This window comes from Zootoca vivipara, chromosome 2, assembly GCF_963506605.1.
Source record: "Zootoca vivipara chromosome 2, rZooViv1.1, whole genome shotgun sequence".
NCBI lineage: Eukaryota > Metazoa > Chordata > Lepidosauria > Squamata > Lacertidae > Zootoca > Zootoca vivipara.
The window spans coordinates 49468046-49489826 of NC_083277.1; the positions used below are offsets into that span (position 1 = coordinate 49468046).

A 21781-nucleotide genomic window follows, 5' to 3' on the forward strand; every position below is an offset into this window, starting at 1 on the left:
AACTTTGGTTTGAATGATCCACAATCCCAAACCAAAGCAAGCACACAAAGGAAGAGATAAAACAGGGGAGTATGCCGTCATGACAGATTATCTTGGTTTCACAAACTGGAGTTTATTAAGTGACAATTGTTACTTCTTAGCTGGCCCACTTTGTATTATGTAATTAAAATTGTCATAGGTTCTTTTGTCAGGGAACCGTACTGTGCTTTATACATCTGTATGGGATATTTGAGAATTTTCACATATGTGGTTAATAAGAATAGCCTCAGGAACAACCCCCCCCCCCAAACTAAGTCCTTAGAAAGGCAGCTGGAGTACAACTTATTATTCATGATAAAGGAGTTACCATAATGTTAGATTCTTGTCCAAGATAGCCATCATTATCTGTTTTGAAACTGTTATTTTGTTAGAATTTATGAAGTGTTCTTTTTCTATAGCAAGACTCACAAACACTGAAAATTAGGGAAGACAAAACGTAATTTCTTTCTTTATTGGCGCAATTGTATCTTGACCTACCCTACAAAAATGTTAAATATATTTTGCCCTCCTCATTGCAACTAGATTTGCCATTTCATCCAAATGTAGGATTTACTAACTATGGTCAGTTTTTAAATCCAATTTCATACCGTGTGTTCTGAAGCTGCCTGGTTAAAAACTGAATACTACAATATTTCTAGATCTGAACTGGTAGTGAAAAAATGTGTGTCAGCTTCTTAAAGATCATCCAATGAGCTTTGCTTTCTGAGGAGAGAGGATATGCCGCCACTGGGTTTTCAAGCTTATTTTCAACTGGATCTCTCTTCCTTTCCATGGTTTTAGCCTTCAGCCACCCCCCACCCTTCTCCACTGTTTACACTTAAGCAGTTTGAGAACTTTGACCTTCCTGTCTTCCTTGGCACCCGAGGCAAATCACAAAATGGTGCCCCTCTCCCCGCCAGAAAAGAAGGGATGAGTGAAGTTCTACGTCAGAAACAAGGGGAGGGGGGAGAATAAAGATCTACATTCGGCTCTTCTGCCCCTATAGATCCTGCTGCATAAGGTGGCCTCCACACCTTGCCTCACGGGTGGGCCAGTTCTGTCATCTTCAAATGTTTAGCTCTGATGCCGTCTCCTTGATGGCTGAGTAGCTACCCTTTCTTCACACTGAAAGCATTCAACCACATGAAAAATCGAACTAATATCGCATGTAAGCAAGGACACGCCTAGTTTAAATGCAAACAGCATTTGCTATCTACTGTGCACCTCCTTCTGCCATAGCATTTTATTATTTATTACTCTTTTTTTCTAAATTGCTTTTATTTTTTTATCTGTTGTCTTTGTCCATGGAGTTTTCTTGGCAGGGACACTGGAATGGCTTGCCGGTTCCTTCTCCAGGTGGATCATATTTGTTCAAAACATAACTTCTCTAAGTTATTTAAGCTCCTTTGCCACGACAAGGCAGTGATCCATGAAGGGGATTGAAGCTGAGGCTACAATACTTTGGCCACCTCATGAGAAGAGAAGACTCCCTGGAAAAGACCCTGATGTTGGGAAAGATGGAGGGCACAAGGAGAAGGGGACGACAGAGGACGAGATGGTTGGACAGTGTTCTTGAAGCTACCAACATGAGTTTGACCAAACTGTGGGAGGCAGTGGAAGACAGGAGTGCCTGGTGTGCTATGGTCCATGGGGTCACGAAGAGTCGGACACGACTAAACGACTAAACAACAACAACATTTTTTATCTATGTCATTTTAAACTGTGATTGATATTAATTCTGTATTCTTAGTTTTAGATTTTATGATTTATGTGGAAATTGTTTTCCACTTGGTTGTGTACTTTTTGATGTGTTTTATTTACTGCTTATGACTTTTGTTATGTTGGTAATTACATAAATCTTGTCATGTTGTAAGCCACCTTGAGCATTGTTTTAACTATGGAAAGGTGGCATACAAATAAAATGATGATGATGATGATTTTGCCAGGGATGAATGTTCAGGGGAAAGAAAACTCCTGTGCAGGGTGGTTCATTACTCAAAACAGCACATCCACACAAATCCAATGAGATGACTAGTTATAGGCACATGCTTTAAATTATCAATTTGTATTATTTAGAAATACAATTATTTACATATTTGATGTTACTGATACAATTTTCACTTTGGAAAAAATATAATTTACAGTTTTATTTTACAGCAGAAACTAAAAGTTTGGTTATATAAAAACAGCCAATGTGGCAAGACAGCAAATAATTTAGCATTATTTTCAGTTGGGAGCTGCTTATCCAACACAATGAAACTGATTTCAGCCTAAAAATGTGATCAACCCACACTACCATCAATGAAAATGCTCACATTTAAAAGTTTTGGACTGAAATATAGTAGGCCAATCCTAAATATGTTTATCCCAAGGAAGTCACACCAACTTTAAGGGGAGGGGGCTCACTCCCTGTAAAGTAATGGAATTGCAGTTTGGTTTTTGTCATTTGTCTCTGTCTGATGCGCGTTGAACACATCAGAAAACAGCACATGCTCCAGTACAATTTGAATGGAATACCTTTGTCCTATTCTTCCCCGCCACTTTAATTGCACTTGTACTTTAAATGTAATATCTAACATTGCAGAGGTTTAAAACCTTTGTGTATTTGCTCCTTAGCCAGTTTCTTACACTTGCATGTTTTAGGACAGTGTATCAATTTACACTGACGTCTACCTGCTCTATGAACTGCTCTCCCAAATGTTACTTTCTGGTGTATATAGAATTGTAGAGCTGGAAGGGACCCCGAGGGTCATCTAGTCCAACCCTCTGCTATGCATAAGAAAAAACTCCACTTCCAAATATTTGTGGCATACAGTCTTACATCCAAAAGAATGGTGGTAGACATAGTAGGACTCCACCCTTATAGTCCAGTTGATATTTTATTCTGGATTACTTTATTATTGCAACCACGTAAGTAAATGAATGCAGGCAAATCAAAGGAGATCTGCCTACAGCTTATGGCTCTTCTCAAACCAGAAACCTACTTTTCATAAAGTAGATGCCCAACCTGTGCAAGGCCCAAATTTCATGGCACTTTGTGTTCAGCACCAATTTTCAAATAACTCGCAGAAGCATTTCTTGAGACATCTTCCATTATCCCAGTTTTGAACGTCCAGTGTTTTTTGTATCACTGTTGTTTCGCAGGGCCGCTGTATTCAGTGTTTTGCTTTAACTTTTCTTCTTGCATCTTTATGTTTCTTCCGACAATCCTGAAAATATTTCGAGTTCGTTATTCTAAGTTAACATTTTAAATATTGTCAGTTTCACCAGCTAGCCTGCTCCATAACAGACAGGGAGAGACAACTGTTTGTAAAGTATTTGTAGGTATTATGCAAGTTTATTCTTTCCCTGGTTAAATTAGGATAGGCATCCACCACAGCTATTCAGCACCTCTGTTTAAACTGCACTAAGATAGCTTTCCGGGTCCATTGTCGTGAGGGGTCCTAGAAGGGTTTTGTGACCATGATTATTGCATAGCTGTCAAGTTTTCCCTTTTCTCGCGAGGAAGCCTATTCAGCATGAGGGAATTTTCCTTAAAAAAAGGGAGAACTTGACAGCTATGTTATTGCGACAGATGTATATTGGTGCAGCAGTGGCCAAGGACCTGGCAAGCTGGACCTGGAGCCTAGTGGACCTAGTTTGCTCCTAAAACCCTTTCCACTAGCCCTTGAGCTTTGTCTGAAGCCCTGCCCTTCTTGTGCAATTGAATTCCCCTCCCTTTCCTTGCCCCTGTACTGCCGCCCTCTCAAATCTACTCCATGGGTTCCCCCAAATATCTTAGGCACATTTTTTTTTTGGGGGGGGGAGAGGAAAGGAGAGGGAGAGGGAGAGGGAGAGCAACTTTGCTCTCTGCTTGCACAAATCATTAGAATTCAACCCGCCGTCCCTTTTAATTATAATAACCATGAATATAGTACAGATATACAATGAACTAGGGCAGGGCATGGCTGGGAAACCTATGGCCCTCCAAGCATTAACAGACTACAACTCCTATAATCCATGCCCATTAGTCATGTTGTTTGACACCAACAACAGGGACAGGTTTCCTGCCCCCTGAATGAATTGGTCATAGTTCAACTGCATATTTTAGTTGCGTGCAGTTAACGTGATCTGCATGACCAAGCTTGTGAAAATAACTTTACAAAAAAAGGGTTCAGGAGTCTTGTTATTTCCACAAGTATCTCTAAATCCGACCAATAGAGTATCTTCAGTCAACATACCTCAAGTAATGTTTGGCGTCGACTTTCCCAATCATCTCTGTCTTCATCAAGATTAGAAGATTTACAGAACAGCTTTGGACCCTCTACAACAGGCACAAAGAAGAACTCCAGTATTTTCTTTTAAATATCTTGCATTCAGCAGGAGTACGAAGGGAGGAAGTTATCACTGTAAGACAGTGATCCCAACTCCTGCCTGAGATGAAATGCTTGATGGCTTTGATAGCTGAAGCCATGATAGTGTTTACTAATTCACATGCTGCTGTGGCCTATTTCCTCCCTCCCACTCCATTGCCTGCTATGTTAAGCATGAATTACATACTTGTAAAGGACAAAAGGTTATCTGTGCTGTCCACAGCCTGAGAAAATCACATGCTGTTCTCAGCCATATGGCGTTCCAAAAACTGCACTTGTTCTTTAAAAACCATGTTGTCAGCAACAAAACATACTAAAAACACCAGGGAGGAGAGATCGCAATCTAACACCATCCTGTAAGTACAGTCTGGGGAGGGGGGAATTGCAACTCCTGCCCAAGCTAAAGCATATTGTTTTAAAACCACATCTTATGAGTTCAGTGTTAATCAAGCTAAATTTCACTGCCAACTGACATATTTTAATGTTCTTTGACAGGCACGTGAAAAGCAGCTTTTAAAAAACCCAGAAGCTTAGAAGAGCATAAACAAGGAAAAACCATGTGTATGGAAAGCATGACAGAATGATCCATGTTTTTAGAGGTCTGTAATTTTACAGTAGTTTTGCTGGTTACTGAAATATCCAGCTGCCCTAAAAGCTCTTAACCACCCCTGCACCCTACCCCAGCCTCCAATAGCTCCTATTTTTCTTCCATGCCTTCTCTGAGCACCTTCACACAGTAGCATCTAAGGCAAGCCTTTTCCAAGGGAAGGACTGATGGGAGTAAGGTGTGTTGGGAGCAGCTGTTTGAAGGGGCTATGCATGAGTTCAGACAGTGGTTGCTACACTCTCCTGCTGGCTGTTCCTGAGGGAAAGGCAGGCAGTGAGCATGCCGGGGGGGGGGGCGTGTGTCACTGGCTCCCTCCCATCAATGGTGTCAAACCCACCCTCAGCCTTTCCCAGGGGAAAGACTGGCAGAGATGGGAGTATGCTAGCTTGGCTACTACTGGGCCCAGTGCCATCTAAGCATGCCCCACCTGCCAGCCTTTCTTGCGCCACTGTAGGAAAGGCTGCCTTTGGCAAGGGGTGCTGGTTTGGCCTGGTGCATCTATGACGCTGCTGCAGGTGCTACCAAATCACTTCCAGCCTCCCTCCCAATTTTGGAGTGGCAGGCAGCCCTGCTCACTTCTACAACTTCAAATATGGGAGGAGGGCTGGTGCCTCCTCACACTTGCCATTGTGAGCACAATGAGCCTAATTTTCAAAGGCTGCCCATTCACTGTGTAAGGTAAAGGCTCACAGGCTGCTCCACTGAAATAAATTAAAAAGATGCATTAAAAACTTGAGCTGCATCTCCTCCTCAGTTGACTATATTAAGGGTGCACCTGCTGCTGAACCCCCAATTCTGCCCCCTGCCCTTTTTCCTGTTCATAGCCAATAACATGACGCTTTATCTTGAAGTAAAGTTCAAAATATGGGCAGCAGAAAGGAAGATGACATCATAATAAATATGAACCTTAATAAGCAGAAAACGGGAAAGAGAAACTCTTTGGGTATGCAAGTGACAACCCAAAGGAGGATGTCAGACAGTATTAGCAAAGACCATCTTGAGATTTATGGCCTAACACTTTAACATCTATGGGCACCAATTCCAAGTTAAAGACAAAATATGAGTCCTCAGGAACTTCTGATTGTTAAATAGACTCAAGGCTGTGGAAAATAGGTCTGCATGCCAACCATGAATTCTTTACTTGGTTCAGTAAAGGGTGGGGGGGGGCTGACAGCTAAGCATGCATTTGTTACTAGTCTGTTTTCCTTTTCCTTTGTACCTACCTTTTAATCTATCATCATCTCGGGAGAAGAAGAAAAATCTAATATTAGTCTGTGGTAGAGCTGGAGACCTAAAAAATGAACAAGAACATTATTAGTCCCCAAAAGGAACACATGAATAGCACGTTCAACTTGAGGAACAAGTATACATTCTTAAAAGCAACATGCAACATTTTAAAACCTTGCCCTGCCCTCCTTTCCTGAACATTGAGATGTTTCAAGAAGGGCCTGCATATGGCACAAAGGGATGCAGTGGAAGGGGCAAACCACCACAGATTAGACGGGTTGAGAAGCTTGGCTGTGTGAGTGGTCTAGGGAATGTCTGATATTTGGGGCCTATATAGCCAACTGCTTTACGGATTCTCAATAAATATCATTTGTAAGGACCACCTACATTTCTTCGACATCTTCTCTTTCAACTTCTTCTGTCTCATCATCTTCTGAACTACTGTCCTGAAAACGTGGATCCTCTTGCCATGCAACCCTTGAAGCCTTTATTGTTTCAATTACATAGGGTTCTGAAAGAATAGAGGATGACAGCTTATGAAGAAAGCAGTCCAACATAGAAACTTCCACCTGAAAGAAATCATTCCCAAGCTATCCCACCCTTTCCCTGCAATATGCAGAGGAGTCACGCTCAGAATGCTGACCAACATGCAAATACACATATGGGATTGTGGGCACGCAGAAGCTATCTTACTCTCTACGGATGTATTTTAGTAGACTTACAGTGTATCACCCCACAGGTTAATGGTACCCAACAATCCAATTTGGGACCAAAAAAATCTTAAAAATTAATTTGAGGTTATCTCATAGGTATCTACCCACAATTATTTTTTGTGAGAGCACATGGCACCAGGTGATTTGGCATGGAATGACCCACAATGGAACACAGGGATGGGTATAGTCTCTTGGTTATGCTATGCTCAGACAGTTAAGGGCTCTAGAGGTAATCACTAGCTGCTTGCATTATGCCTAGAAAGAAACAGGTAGCTCAAGCAGATGCTGCAATACTGGTGTAAATAGGCTCCTAATGATTCATCCCCATCAAAAAGATGAGTCACAGTGTTTGGAACGAGCTCAAATCCCTAAGCCGCCATAAAGGGAAGCCTTCGATGAAGTGCTCCATGGTTGTCAGCTCTCAAAAGTTATGAGGCCATGAACATGAGCTAAGTAACACTCTGCTTGCATGCTGAAGTTGCAGCCTTAGAACAGGCATTGGTACCTTCTTTCATTGGCAGCCTCTCCTCTTCAGCACCAAAAAAGGAAAATCTGAAACCGCTGGTTTCCTCTTCTCTGTCGGTTCCATTACTGAATACGAATGTCTCTCCCTCAGCTGGAGTTGCTTCTTCCACATCCTCATGTTTATCCCAAGGTATTTGTTCTGTTTTCTCATCACACTTTGTAGATCCAAGTATCTCTTTCAAATCCACAGTGACATCATAAAAGATTTCTTTAGACACCTCGGGCAGTTTCTGAGCTTCCTCCTTCTGCTTCTTCCTTTTAGCTTTACTATAGGAATTAAGCGTGAGTGCATTTTAGTGTCTCATATTTTACAGATTAATAATATACAGGTGATTTATATATTGTCAAGAGCCTACAGCAGGGTAAATAGGAATGTAGCATTTTTCTCAACCCATTTACTTTGGAACGTTCAGTGTGCAAAAGCCCTCAGTCTGGTACTATTGCTTCACTAACTTTGGCTGTGTTTTCATATAGCAAGGGACTTGCCATAAGTCATGCCCCATCTTTAGAAGCAGCACATTGCTCCATTTCAGCATTTGATGACTGGCCAGTCTTGGTTTTTTATATAAATCACTGTCAGTCTCTAAGATCTAAAGCAGGAGTCTGATGTTTCTGTAAGGCAAGTTCATTAGCAAGCGACAGCTCTGAAATCACAGCTAGTCTATCCTGCACCTTCTGTAAAGTTAGCAGATTCCTAGCAATGAGCAGTTGGTGGAATAAATTACCTTTCTTTCTCAGTGTTTTCTGGCTTCCTTTCAAAAACAGCATGATCTTCCCTTGTAGGGTCATAGCGTAGGGTATTCATATCTCTATAAAAGAAAACAACCAAGTAAATCAAGATGTCATGAACAAAGTTTAAAATTCCTCCAATGGCTCCAAGATCCCATTTTATGACAATATTTATTTATAAACAATTTTGTTGCTAAAACTACATCTTGCTTGTTTTATTGTACAATGATCTATGGCAGTTCTAGCAGAGATGAATTGGATATATGCCTATTCTTACATGCACTGCTTGAGAGTCCTGCATAGTACACTTGGGGCATTCACTTAGGACTAAAGTATGTCTCTTCTCTTTTCTAAAAGTACATGTGCTTAAACCAATATTCCAAGGCCTCAGTTTGGTGTATCAAAGGCCTGTCTATCTGCAGGTTCTCTCTCACCTACAGCAAGTGCCCACAGAGCTGTGGAGACTGACCTGAATTCTCCAAAAACATCCAGTGACTCTTTGGAAAATGTGTGAGAGGAAAAGATGCAGGTGTGCTTGTGTGAGTTCCACCTTTATGTATATTCTCTTCCCCTTCTCATGCTGACTTCTTTGTACACTTGGGGCTTGTTTTCACTTTTCATTGTTTCCTTCTGTTATTTGTTCCTGTATTTCCCACCTCCTTAATTTTCTTATTCTTTTGATTCCCAGCATTCCTTCTTCCTGCCTCCTTTCTAACTTGCTTCTGATCATTCTCCTCCTTTCTATTTCCTTCAACAACCCCAATTCTTGATTTGATTGCTCCAATTCAAAAGGATTAGGCACCAGTTTACAACCAAGTGGAATACAGGCAGACTTTTAACCTATATTCCTGAAACAAACATAATATGAACTTTTAACCTTCATAAAAGTCGTAGTATTCTTAGATACAGCTATTTAGAAGCTCTGTTGCAATGACTGTGAACTCCTGCTATTCTACTATTTCTGTAATGCATAATGGTACACAGAAAATGGTATCACTTAAAAAGGCTCGAAGTAAAACAAAAAAATTCCTTCAGTAGCACCTTAAAGACCAACTAAGTTTTTATTTTGGTATGAGCTTTTGTGTGCATGCACACTTCTTCAGAAAAGCTCATACCAAAATAAAAACTTAGTTGGTCTTTAAGGTGCTACTGAAGGAATTTTTTTATTTTACTTCGACCCAGACCAACTCGGCTACCTACCTGTAACTTAAAAAGGCATGAGAGTGTCAGTTTTTAGATGCCAGGATATCTTTACTCGGGCCTTGGATTAATTGCCTCCTATGAGCATCCTTTAAGTGAGGTGGGTAAGACTTGTTAATTTGTTGCTGGATGAGCATATTATACTTATAGTCATTGTTTCTTTTTTGTTTTTGTTTTAAATTGCTTTTATGTGTAGCATTTTATATTGCTTAGTCACTTCAATACTTTTTATTGTATATAACTGATAAAAGTAATTAATAATAATAACCAACCTCAAAGATGGCTACAAAACATTAACAAATAGGAGAAATTTGCGTTATTTTAGTGAGTTAATGTTAAAATGTTAGAAAACATCTGAAGGCAGCCCTGTTCAGGGAAGTTTTTAATGTGTGACATTTTAATGTATTTAATGTATTTTAAATTTTTGTTGGAAGCCGCTCAGAGCGGCTGGGGAAACCCAGCCAGATGGGCGGGGGTACAAATAATAAATTTATTTATTATTATTATTATTACACATTCCATAGGAAGAAAAAAGCCACTCTTTAGCAGCAGAAAGCAGTACAGTAGTTCTATTCTAAGCTGGGAAAATGGATGTTTTCACTTCACTTCCTTATACAGAAAGCTTCCTACAAACAGAAAACCATCATCTTAGGCTGAAGGGTTCTACTCAGGCCTTGGTCTGCGGTGATAGCCTTCTGCATTCAGGGAGTTATTAATGTGGGAGAACCATCAGCAATCTGAAAAGATGTAGTGCATCCCAACATTTCATTCTCCTGTATGTGTAGAACAAGCCTTAGTTCATCTGATAAAAGAAATACCCATACTTGAATTTCTTGGCATTTGCTGTCTGCTTGCGAGGTTTCGAAAGTTCTGCACCAATATTCAGAAGATTTTTCAAGATGTCAAGATTTCTCTTTTTTTCTAAAGTGAGCTCCTCCTCTTCATCTATTTCCACTTTTGATTCATCTAAGTGGAGAAAAAGGAACATCAATTAAAGGAGCCTTTGAGTAGCCTTAATTGCCAGCACCACCAAATGATATTGGTTGAATTCAAACATCACACCAAACCATGGTTTGTTTTTAACATCTGAACCTATGCGGCGGGCTAGCAAATGGTATGATATTAAATGGTGTGAAACTGCCATGCAATCCACAGTTTACCCTAGCTGTCTGAATTAACAAATCACTGACAAACCAATGTTATTGCCCAACCTCAAGAGACTGTTATTACATCATGGCAATCCATGATCTTATGATAGCCTTAAAAAATTGCCTTCCAAATGTGTAGATCATGGGTAGGCAAACTAAGCGGATCTGGCCCAATTGCCTTCTAAATCTGGCCCGCGGACAGTCCGGGAATCAGCATGTTTTTACATGAGTAGAACATGCCCTTTTATTTAAAATGCATCTCTGGGTTATTTGTGGGTCATAGGAATTCATTCATCATCATCCCCCCCAAATATAGTCCAGCCCTCCACAAGGTCTGAGGGACAGTGGACCAGCCCCCTGCTGAAAATGTTTGTTGACCCATGGTGTAGATGTAGCTCTATTGATATTCTGTCAGACATGGCAAATTTTCAAAGGATTGCAGGTGGCAGTGAAGACTATTCCTATACAACTGTAGTATATTACTTTTCCCTTTTTCCATATCACTATGGCCACAGGCACAGTGTTCGTTAATTGCCTTTTAAACCATTTAAGGTGAGCAGTAGTAAAGAAGAAACAATAAATATTACAAGGTTACAGCATATAAAATTATTTTAATGAAGTTTTCTCTAGAGCAATCAATAGGAAAGCACCTAACCTTCTTGTTCACTGTCACTTTCAAGGAAGCGAGCATCCATACGAAATCTTTCATCTGTTCCAAATCGTGACTGTAAATGCATAAGCTGAAACAACAGCAAACAGAAAGTTGGTATTCATTCTTACTGGTTTACAGCAGATGTTCATTCTGTTGTTGTTTAGTCGTGTCCGACTCTTCGTGACCCCATGGACCAGAGCACGCCAGGCACTCCTGTCTTCCACTGCCTCCCGCAGTTTCTACGTTCAATAATTGCTATGTGGTTATAATGATAACCGTTATTCTGTGTACACACACACACACACACATTATGACTTAGCATGAATAAACATGCTGGTGGACATTTTTTAAAACTGTGGTTGCTTCACTTCTCCCTCTTACCTACTACTGCTGCGCTATGGGGAACTAAGCTGCAGTTTGCCTTAGTGTTACATCCAAAACAGGGCTTGTGGTTTCTCTCCCCCCCCCCCCCCACAAAACCCACCAGTGGTAACGCAAGAACAAATCAGCTTAAGACTTGAAGCAAGCCTGAGTTTGCATGCAACACTAAACCAAACCATAGCTTATCTCTCAGTAGTGTGGCAGCAGCAGAACCAGGGGAAGAACGGAGTGGAATGGTTTTCTAAACATGCACTGCACTGTTTGCTTGCCCATGCTAAGCCAAAAATGTTGGGCTTAATGTTATGTGCAAGCTAAACGAAGTGTTTATAAGCATCCCATTACAGCAGAGATGAGGCAGATTAGCAAACATGAAGGGACAGAAATGCCATTTATTGTCAGAGACGTATTAGAATGTCAGGAAAATATTGCTATTTCTTAGGATTAAAAAGTCATGAAAAGAACAATATTTATACCTATAAAGGGCTGATTCACATTTTGGAACCGTTTCAGAATATGCTTAGGATAATGTTAAGTAATGAGAAAACACGAGGAAGCTAAAAAAAAAAAATGCCTTAAGTATATTTACTAACCTTCTCTCCAGCTTTACCCTCAAAGTGAGGTTTGATTTTGAATCTGTCATCTTCTTCATCTGTTGTTTCTGATTCGTCATCACTGCTCTCAAACAACTTTCCAGAGGTTTTAGTAGTAAATTCCTTGGGCAGAGTAACAAATACAGGATCTTAATCAGTTAATTCTAAAAACAATTCCTAATGCTTTAGCAAGTATTCCCCTAGTTTTTCCAGGGGTGAGCGGGAAGAAACTACAATGGCAAATAAGCCACTGTTTGGCGAATAAGCCCCCCCCCCAACTCATTTACCCATTCCAATTCAAATGAATGGAGGAAGCCACTCTATTACATTACAAGAGTCAGGTAGAAAGACTGTTTCCAAGCCCTTGGATTGATTCAGAAAACTTACTGATGTTCTTCTGATTTCCCCCCTGAAAAACTCCTGTAATTTGAGTTATTCCAAGGCGAGCTGTAAAAGGTTTGCCTATTCCTACTCAGGATAGTGGAAAGTGTCAGACATTTTACCATGTCTATTTATTTGGGTCCAGTATCTACTAGGTTACCTGTACTCATTAACCATCCTTAAGAAGTTATTGTTGTTGCTTTAGATGTGTATCTCAGAAAAAAATCAATAAATTTTGTCTGGGACAGGGGTGAAAGTAGTGGAAGCATTCATTTTTCTTTTTAAAAAACACCCCAGACATGTGTATGCTTATTTTTCTCTCCGTTGTCGGCCATGCAAAATGCATGTTTAAAGTTTTATAGCAATCGCTATGAATACAGCTGAATTTTGTAGTCCTCTCACTTTTCCCAGCAGCTGTCCTGAAGACCCTCCTTTCATGCTTTCTTGTACTTCATCTTTATTTTCAGATTCATCCTCTGAATCAAATACTATGTGCTTCTGTTTATTTGCCGACTGAGTTTCCTACAAAACCAGAGAGTGAATAATTATGAAGATGAAACATTAGCAGTACACAAAATATTCAACAGGGGAACAAAACAAAAACTTGCACATATCTAGAGCAGTTGGACATGGAGCCAACCAGAGTGGTGGTGACTCTGGACTTAATCTGAAGTGGCGCTGGGGTGCGAAATGTGACCATTGTTGAACCAACTGGGAACAGGGACAGTTGAGCTATCAGATTAGATGTCCACCTAGACCTCCAAGAGAATCTAACAGAGTGACATTTAATAGAGGAATAAATACAGTATATTATTAAACTTTTCTGAAGATACAAATCAAAAATAAAACAAACTAAACAGATGGAATGTGTAAGTTAACAAGCTTAAGACAGCTCAACAACTATACATACTGATAATCTGAATTATTGGCCCAAATATAAGCCACACCCGCAAATAAACTGCACGTTTAAAATTCATTGGGGCGGGGGGAAGAGGAAGAGACAATACCCGAATATTAGCCGCTCTCTTAAAACTGGGTTACAGGCTGAAAATCGCTGCGGTTGGTAGGATTGTAACTCCCTGCCAATTTAAGCCTTTGATCTTGGAAGCCCGCAAAAGTTACCGTACAATCGCTAAAATCGCAAATCGCTATTCAATTGCTACAATTCCGCAGGCACTTATACCCGCAAATGGCGAATGAACAGTCTCAAGCTCGCAAATCAGCAATAAAACTTTTTTTGATTTCGTTTTACCGTATTTCTGTTTCAGCAGCGATAGCGTAAAAGCCTATTTTTGTAAGGTTGCGAATTTAAGCCGCACTTTAACTTTTCATGGTTGGAATTTGGAACAAAAGTGAGGCTTATAATCAAGCCAATACAGTACTTTCTTTCTCATTTATGTTTTTCTTTACAGGGTTTTCTCTGCAGGGTTTTTCTTTATTGGGTTTCAAAATGAAGAAATAACTCAAAAGGTCCACAGTTGAGAGTGTGTATACAGTGTTACCTTGGTTTGCAAATAGTCTGGTTTGCATACGTTTTGGATTACAAACAGGTCAAACCCGGAAGTGCGTGTCCTAGATTGCAAGCTTTTTTGTGATTACAACCCTTTTTTGGGATTACGAACAATTTTTTTTTTTTGGAGGCCCCATTGGCGAAAGCATGCCTTGGGTTACAACCTGTTTTGGTTTACAAACGGACCTCTAGAACAGATTATGGTTGTAAACCAAGGTACTGTACCCACTGTTCAGTATTTATTGGGGGGAGGGGAGGAATTACCTTTTACACTTGGATAGTAAACACTTTCTGTATTTTCTCAAATGGGTCCTTTCTTTTCTGTCCGCTGGTTGCTCTTAATTTTTTTGTTAATTTCTCTGAAAGAGCACACTACCAAATCTTTTGATACCGTGGGCCAATATTTACATTCTGCAGTGTCTTCCAGTTTTGAGCTACGACTGCTCACACAGATGAATAAATGACAACAGGAATATGATCTAAATTTTTATCCAAAATCATTAACAAGTCAGAGATGGCTGTATCCATTGATCAGTGATCTCACTGACCTCCTGGCCTATCAGTTTTCAAAACACTTATACCTACTGACCATGTCACAGCTTCTCCAACATATAGGGAAAAGATTGCGGTTTATCATGGATAACTTTCTTGGTGTCAAATACCATTGATGTAATGTTATCAATGGCAGCTCCCTAGTAGTGGTAGATGTTGTTTCATATTATTATTTATTAATATGACTATTTCTTTTTGTTTTTCTAAGGCATAATTATTAAATTGTGGAATTCAAGGTTTTATGACCACTTGCAGGAATCATTTTTCAACCACTACCCCCCTTCCCAAGTTCCACCCCAATAATATCATAATTTCTCCCATCATAATCAAAATATAAACATAAAAACTACCAGACTGGTTAACGCTCCCTGAATAAGTTTCTTCTGCAGTTCTCGTTCTTTTTGCCTCTCCTGTAGAGCAGTCAACCTTTTTTCATTATCCTGCAGCTGTTTTTCCTTTTTATCAGACATGCTTGTAGCTTTGGCAGAATCCAGGGCAGGCTCTTCGCTTCTCATGTTCTTACAGTGTGCAAAACTGGAACCTTTAATGCTCGTCTCGATCTTTGTTTCCTTGCCAATAGATTTCAGATTTTTTGAGTTCTTTCTTTCAGATAGAACACTCACACCACTGCTTTCCACCTCACTACTTTTTGCACGGAGTTTACTGTAGTCAGAATCTTCCCCTGATTTTAGAATACAAGCTCCGAGAGAGTCTGTGCTATTTTCTTTTAACGATTTGCAGTTAGGTTTTTTGCTTGCAGAGCCGGAGTACTGTGAAACCCTTTTGGAAGCTTCCGGATCAACAAGGTCGGAAGAAGTCTGGTTATCTTGACTGTCCTGTGTGCCCAACTCTCCCTTAGTCAGCTCTCGACTTAATGACCCTATTCCTCTGAAAGGCGGAACTTTCAAATTCAACTTCTTTCTCTTCGGATTCTCTTCATCGGAACTTCCTCCTTCTAAAATGGCAGAAATTATCTCTTCAGGAGAAATGCCTTTTTTCCGGGTAGTGATCTCTTTGGATTTCTTTGCAATATTGCCAGTACTGTTAACTGGAAATTCAGTACTTTTACACGGAGTGTCATTTGGGTTACTTGCAGTATCTTTATCTATAGCTTTGGTATTTTCACTGGCTAATCTTTCCAATTCTTCTAATGTAAGATCTAGCCGGTAACAACCCTGCATCATCCTTTTGTAATCTTCATCCCCTTCAGGCTCACTTGTGTCAAGATCTGAAACGGAACTTTCACTGTCCCCAGCCTTGCACTTATTAGTGATGCTGTTCTGTTCAGCCTTAGAATCTGATGCTTTCTCAGGCTTTGCTCTCCCTCCCCTTTTTGGTTTATCCAATATTAAACCATTTGAGAAACAAGATCCGGAATTTGTAGCATGCATCTTAGGCTTCTCATCCTTTCCCAGCGTGTCTGCCTTAGATTCCTTTGGCGCTTCCTTCTTCTCATTATTTGGTGTTCTAGTCACAGCTATAATTTCATCAGTGTCAGCCGAATCATAACCAGACTGATTGTCAGTGGTCCTCAGCTCCCCATTACACCCGGTGTGCGCTTGCTTGGCATCTTGTGCTTTCTGTAAGGACCAATGAGTGCGATATTTCAGCTCGAAATCCTCTCTGACAACTTCCATATTCTCTTCCTGCTCAATATCAGGATTATCTTGACGCACTTCTCTCTCCCTTTCTATTATGGCTCGAATTTCCTCTTCAGAATCAATATCACTTTCAGACAGATGGTTTCTATGCCTGCAAGGTGTTGAAGCAGTTCCAAGCTTCTGATGCGCTGAGTGCTCTTTACTTTGCCCTTTGGTCTTGGGTGTGCTGCTTTGAATTAGTTTGCCTGCGGCCATGCTTGTTGTTTTTGATGAAAACTGACCATATGAATGCAATTCTGTCCGTCTCACACTGTCCCCGTCCTGCACCCTCATTTTCTTTTTAGGTGGCTTATATGCAGGAAAGTGCCCTTGCCGTTTCTGGCTCATGCTGTCATCGCCTTCCTCCAAATGCCACGTGAGCTTGGAAATAGGAATCATCTCAGTAAGGTCTTGATCCAGTTTTTTAAGATTGTGACAATATTTGGAGGGGTCATATTTTATGGTGTAATTGCCTGAATTAAGGAAAAACAAATTGTTCTCTTGCACCAATTATAGATAGGTTTGCAACACTATCTGGCAGGAAAGAAAATGCTTATTAATGTGTCACTATGACTCCACTCTAAGAATGCCTGGGAACAAGCATACTGTATTAGAAGAGTGCACATAGGCTACATGTTGTCCAACTTGGTTCAGAAAACATTTATAAAAACTGTCACATTCTTAAAATTATTCATTACCATTACTATGGATTAAATATTTCAATGGATTGTTCTTGTTTGGCTTCTTTTATTCTAGGCAAGAAGATTATCACATTGTAGACAGTGTTAATAACCAGTTAATGTTAACCTGCCTCCATTTATAATAATTATAATAATTTATTATTTATACCCCACCCATCTGGCTGAGTTTCCCCAGCCACTCTGGGCGGTTCCCAATCGAGTGTTAAAAACAATACAGCATTAAATATTAAAAGCTTCCCTAAACAGAGCTGCCTTCAGATGTCTTTTAAAAATAGAATAGCTGCTTATTTCCTTAACATCTGATGGGAGGGCGTTCCACAGGGCAGGCACCACTACCAAGAAGGCCCTTTAAGATCTACCCAGCCTTTAGGAAAGGATATCTTACTTCTGTGTTGACCTTTAAGATGGAGGATTGGTAAAACTCTGCCGAATTTGCCAACAACCCAGTCCTATTAAAGTAAAAGAAAATACACCATTATTTTTTGGGGGAAATGAATACAATTACAAAGCAGCATTTAAACAAAATGGTAAACAGCTGTCTAAGCTTGTTGAAGCCTTCCAGATGCTGTAGTCCATGGAACATCTGGAGGGCACCATGTTGGTTATCCCTAGTTAGGCATTCAAATTTTATGTCTGCCATTGAATTCACCATACCTTGTGATTTGGTACTTCTGTTCCTGGTACTGCTTTCATGTGAAAATCTGTAAATCCAGATTTCTTCATAGATTCTAAGACATCTGTCATGCCATTTCCCCCTGGCTTTTCCTTCTTTATACTTGCCTCTTGACGCTCTCGTGCCAGTCTACATAGCAGCATATAATTAGTTTTCCAGATTAAAAGAAAAGAAAAGAAAAGAAAAGAAAAGAGAACACAGGTCTTGTAAACTTTCAAGATGGGTGCTTCTACTTACAGACACTGTAAACGTCCTACTAGTTTCAGTTCATGCAAATTCCTCCCTCCACACAAATGAAAGATCACATTCTACATTATAGTCAGGTGCGTAGCAAGGGAGAAGTGTAGGGGGTGGGCCACCCCTAGCTCCAGTCTGGTGGGGGCATTGCGCAGGGGCAGCGCCCCGGCCCCTGGCCTGCCCCTGGCCTCCTCCTCCCAAGCAGGAAGAAGCAGAGCGCGATATGGAGAGGGTTGCCGTGTGGCGGCAGCGGCAAACTGCTCCATAGCACGCTCTGCTTCAGAGCACGCCGGCTGAGCAGAGCAGCAGCGCCAACCCGAACGGACTGCGCACGTGCGGACATGCGCATTCGTCCTGGCGCGTGCGTCATGACGTCATGGCGTCTGTGGAGCAACCAAGTGGCACCATTCGCCCCTGATTATAGTGCATCCCAAATACTAATTAATCAGCATCCACTAGGAAAAAACAATATATATTCAATGCATATTCATTTCTGTTGTGAGAGTAAGGTTCACTTATATAATGAAGAATCACTGAAAATCATCTGATGACTCATCCAACATTTTCACTGAAAGCTGTTTGTAAAATATTAAATATTACCTATGCAAAAAGCTCTCTTTGGCCAATTCTATTTGTAGCGTCCCACCTTTCCATTTTGTCTTATTTAAAGCAGATACACCTTTGTGAAAAGAAATAGAAACAGAATTATTAACTCATCCAGTATGCTAAGCAATTCTCCTCAACAACTTCTAAAGTAGGGGTGGGGAACCAGGCATTGTTGGACTACAACTTACATCAGCTCAACCCACCCTGAACAACAGGGATGATAGCAATTGTGTGGTCCATCAATATCTAGAGGGCCAAAGCCCCACTACCCTCATTTTAAAGTATTTGTTTCATTATTTCATTTCTACCCCACCTTCCCTCCCAAAGGAGCCCAGGGCAGAACTTATCTCAAGTACCATTGATCAAGGAAACATGCAAGAGCCAATGTGCTCTAGTGCAGCCTCCCCCAACCTGGAGCCCTCCAAATGTGTTGGACCACAACTCCCATCAACTCTGACCACTGCCTGTACTGGCTAGGGCTGGTAGAAGTTGGAGTCTAACAACATCAGGAGGGCTCCAGGCTGGTCTAGAAGAGACAAGGTGAATATGGGAACTGAGGAACATAGGTTGAAGCACTATTCAAACACATTGGCAATATTCTTGCACCTGAATGATGGGAAAGAATGGAAGGATAGCTTGATAGTCAAGGTTGGAGAAGTTCTAGAGGAGTTAAGTGACAGAGGAAAAACTTGAATGCTTGGCGACCAATACTGATAGAAGGAGAACACATCAGTAAGGAATTCAGTGCAACTATGATCATAAGGATAGACAAATGCCACAAAGAATAAGTGTCTATGAATAAGATGTGTAATTGTTTTTATTCAAAGGTTTGTTTCAAAGCGCTCCAATAGTAGCTACCTGTGGGACGATAGTAGAGTTTATCAGTATTACAAGGATACACACAAGTACTTGCATTTTTACAAGTGGTTTGCCAAAAAATTAAATTGATTAAAGGTGAACAGAAAAGTTAAGAGTTAAAATAGCTGTGAATTTCAACATTTCTGCTAGACACAGATTTCAGTGTCATAAGCTGGTTTTGCTTCTAGCATTTGGCAGATGCTTAAAACATAGAACATTGCACTGTCAAAAAAATACACCTATAGGTCACGTACTTACATTTTTTAAGTTCTTTTTCTGAAAGGGTGATGTTGATATAGGCAAATGTCTTTGTAGGGTTCCCTGTTGAAGAATGAGACTATGTTTACTCCAAAAAGGCACAATTTAAAAACTGCAGCATAAGGGTTGTTATTGCAGATCAGTTGTGACTTTAAAGAGTTTAAACTTTAAAGAGTTTAAATATATTACCTTTTTCATCTTTCCGGGTCACAATTTCTGTCTCTGTCACATTTCCAAACTTGCCAAATCTTTCCTGCAGTTCAGTTTCAGAAATTGTATGGCCAAGTCCACCAACATATAGTCTCTTTATAACTGGTGCTTCCTCCATATTCAGAAATTCAGCAAACGTCCTGATCTACCATGGGTCTTTTCAGTTTTAACTTTTCTGTAAAATAACAGGTATTTAACACTCGGAATGTATATTTTGTCATCAAAAGGGTTTCAAATATGAAATCAATTAAGGAGAGCACATTCCAGACCACGGATAGGAAACAAACCACCTTCAATGCTGTTTTGTTCAGTTTGTGGACTCTATTTTCGTTGTTGTTGTTGTTGTTGTTGTTGTTAGAATAGGAGTTGGTTCCAGAGTTCCCATGAGCAGAACTCCACTCATGGGACACTCCCACTGGAGAAAGCAATATCTGCCTGCCTTGACAATTTGAAAAGCAAAGTATAAACTTTAAAGCAAATTAAAATTTTAAGACAAATACAGCCACATACTGAACAGTGCTCAAAGGGCTTAAGAAACTCAAAGGCTTAGAGCAGGCATCCCCAAACTGCGGCCCTCCAGATGTTTTGGCCTACAACTCCCATGATCCCAAGCTAACAGGACCAGTGGTCTGGGAAGATGGAAATTGTAGTCCAAAACATCTGGAGGGCCGAAGTTTGGGGATGCCTGGCTTAGAGGTTTAAAATCCTGACTGCAAGCCACTGAGCCTGCTTTGAAGTGGCTTCCCCTCAAAGGGATACACTTCTGGTTTTATAAGGGTAACACACAACTCATTCTAATGTTTTGATCCATTTAGCACAGGTTAAAGGAAAAGAGAAGCACAACACAGCTGTCACTGTTTCACTTAAGAACTTTAAAAAACTCAAGCATGTTGAACCCCACTGCAACTCAAACCCTACTTCTCCTGCAATCCTTTGCATATGTGCTCATCAGAATCAAACTGCAGTACCATACATACTTTTAAACACACTTTCATGTAAACCTCGCTGAAACCAACAGGGCTAGCTTAAGTTCAGGGCTAGTTGGCAGGTGGCCCCATCATCTTTGCCTGAGGAGAATGAAAGGAGACATAACAGCCATCTTCAAATAGTTAAAGGGCTGTCACATGGAGACAGCTTGTTTTCTCTTGCACCAGACGAATGGATCGAAGAAAGGATATTCCAACTAAACTTCAGGAAGAACTTTCTGACAGTAAGAGCTGTTCGGCAGTGGAACAGACTCCCTCATAAAGTGGTGGGCTGTCCTTCCTTGGGTATTTTCAAGCAGTGTTTGGATGGCCATCTGTCATGGATACTTTAGCTGAGATTCCTCCATTGCAGGGGGTTGGAAGAGATGTCCCTCGGGGTCCCTACCAACCCCACAATTCTAGGATTCTCCCTGCGCTACTTTCCCTTCCCTACTGTCACCAGGCTCTGAGTGGGAATCAAGACCATTGAAAAAAGGGGATATAAAGAGATCCGTTGCCTTTCCCCCACGCCCAGGACGAACAATCCCGACTGAGAAGGAAGAGGCTTCAGGGCTCACCCGCGGAGGGCCTGCAACTTCGGGGTCCGCACTGGGACGTCAGAATCCCTCTCCCCCCGCCGCCACTCAGCACTACTCACAGCGTGGTCTCCGCGGGGTGCTCCTCGCTCACCTTTCCCCCTCGATCCACTTCCGCCGCGCGCTCCACAGCGTCACGTTCCGCGAGGCTACTAAACACATTGCATCCACTCTCCCCAACAGAAGTAGTAGAGAAACAAATTCCTGGTGTTGGGGGAAGCTGGGTTGCGGCAAACGACTCCCGAGTAGCTGTGATAAAGGGGAACCGTGACTGCAAGCCTGCCTCCTCTCACCCCGGCCAGATAGAGAGGCTTACATAGCCACCCTCTAGGGCAGCTCTTCGTGACGACCCTGCAGTCGGTGTTGTTTTTCCCGGGGTGGCAGAGGGGAGTAAGGCGGAAAATAAGCTTGCCATGGCTCTGAAATGCATAGCCCAGTGTTATTAAGTGCAG

General features: G+C 41.0%; 1 protein-coding gene across 3 annotated transcripts; it reads right to left on the minus strand.

The window, feature by feature from the left end:
- Window positions 1-1811: 1811 nt before the first annotated feature.
- Window positions 1812-21509, minus strand: NOL8 (nucleolar protein 8). 3 transcript variants are annotated; one of them, XM_060271489.1, is made up of 18 exons: window positions 21312-21508; window positions 19748-19943; window positions 19559-19621; window positions 18437-18515; window positions 17581-17728; window positions 17306-17375; window positions 16468-16689; window positions 14936-16431; window positions 12926-13045; window positions 12143-12265; window positions 11175-11259; window positions 10196-10337; window positions 8168-8251; window positions 7423-7709; window positions 6592-6715; window positions 6201-6268; window positions 4239-4321; window positions 1812-3227 (listed from the first exon to the last, which is right to left on the minus strand). In XM_060271489.1, exons 2-18 carry the CDS (start codon window positions 19884-19886, stop codon window positions 3174-3176), a joined length of 3387 nt encoding a protein of 1128 aa, XP_060127472.1. In that variant the 5' UTR covers window positions 19887-19943; window positions 21312-21508; the 3' UTR covers window positions 1812-3173. The 3 variants fall into 3 exon arrangements, with proteins under 3 accessions (XP_060127472.1, XP_060127471.1, XP_060127470.1); XM_060271488.1 differs by having other exon boundaries at window positions 14936-16689; window positions 20059-21509; XM_060271487.1 differs by having other exon boundaries at window positions 14936-16688; window positions 17305-17375.
- Window positions 21510-21781: the final 272 nt, after the last annotated feature.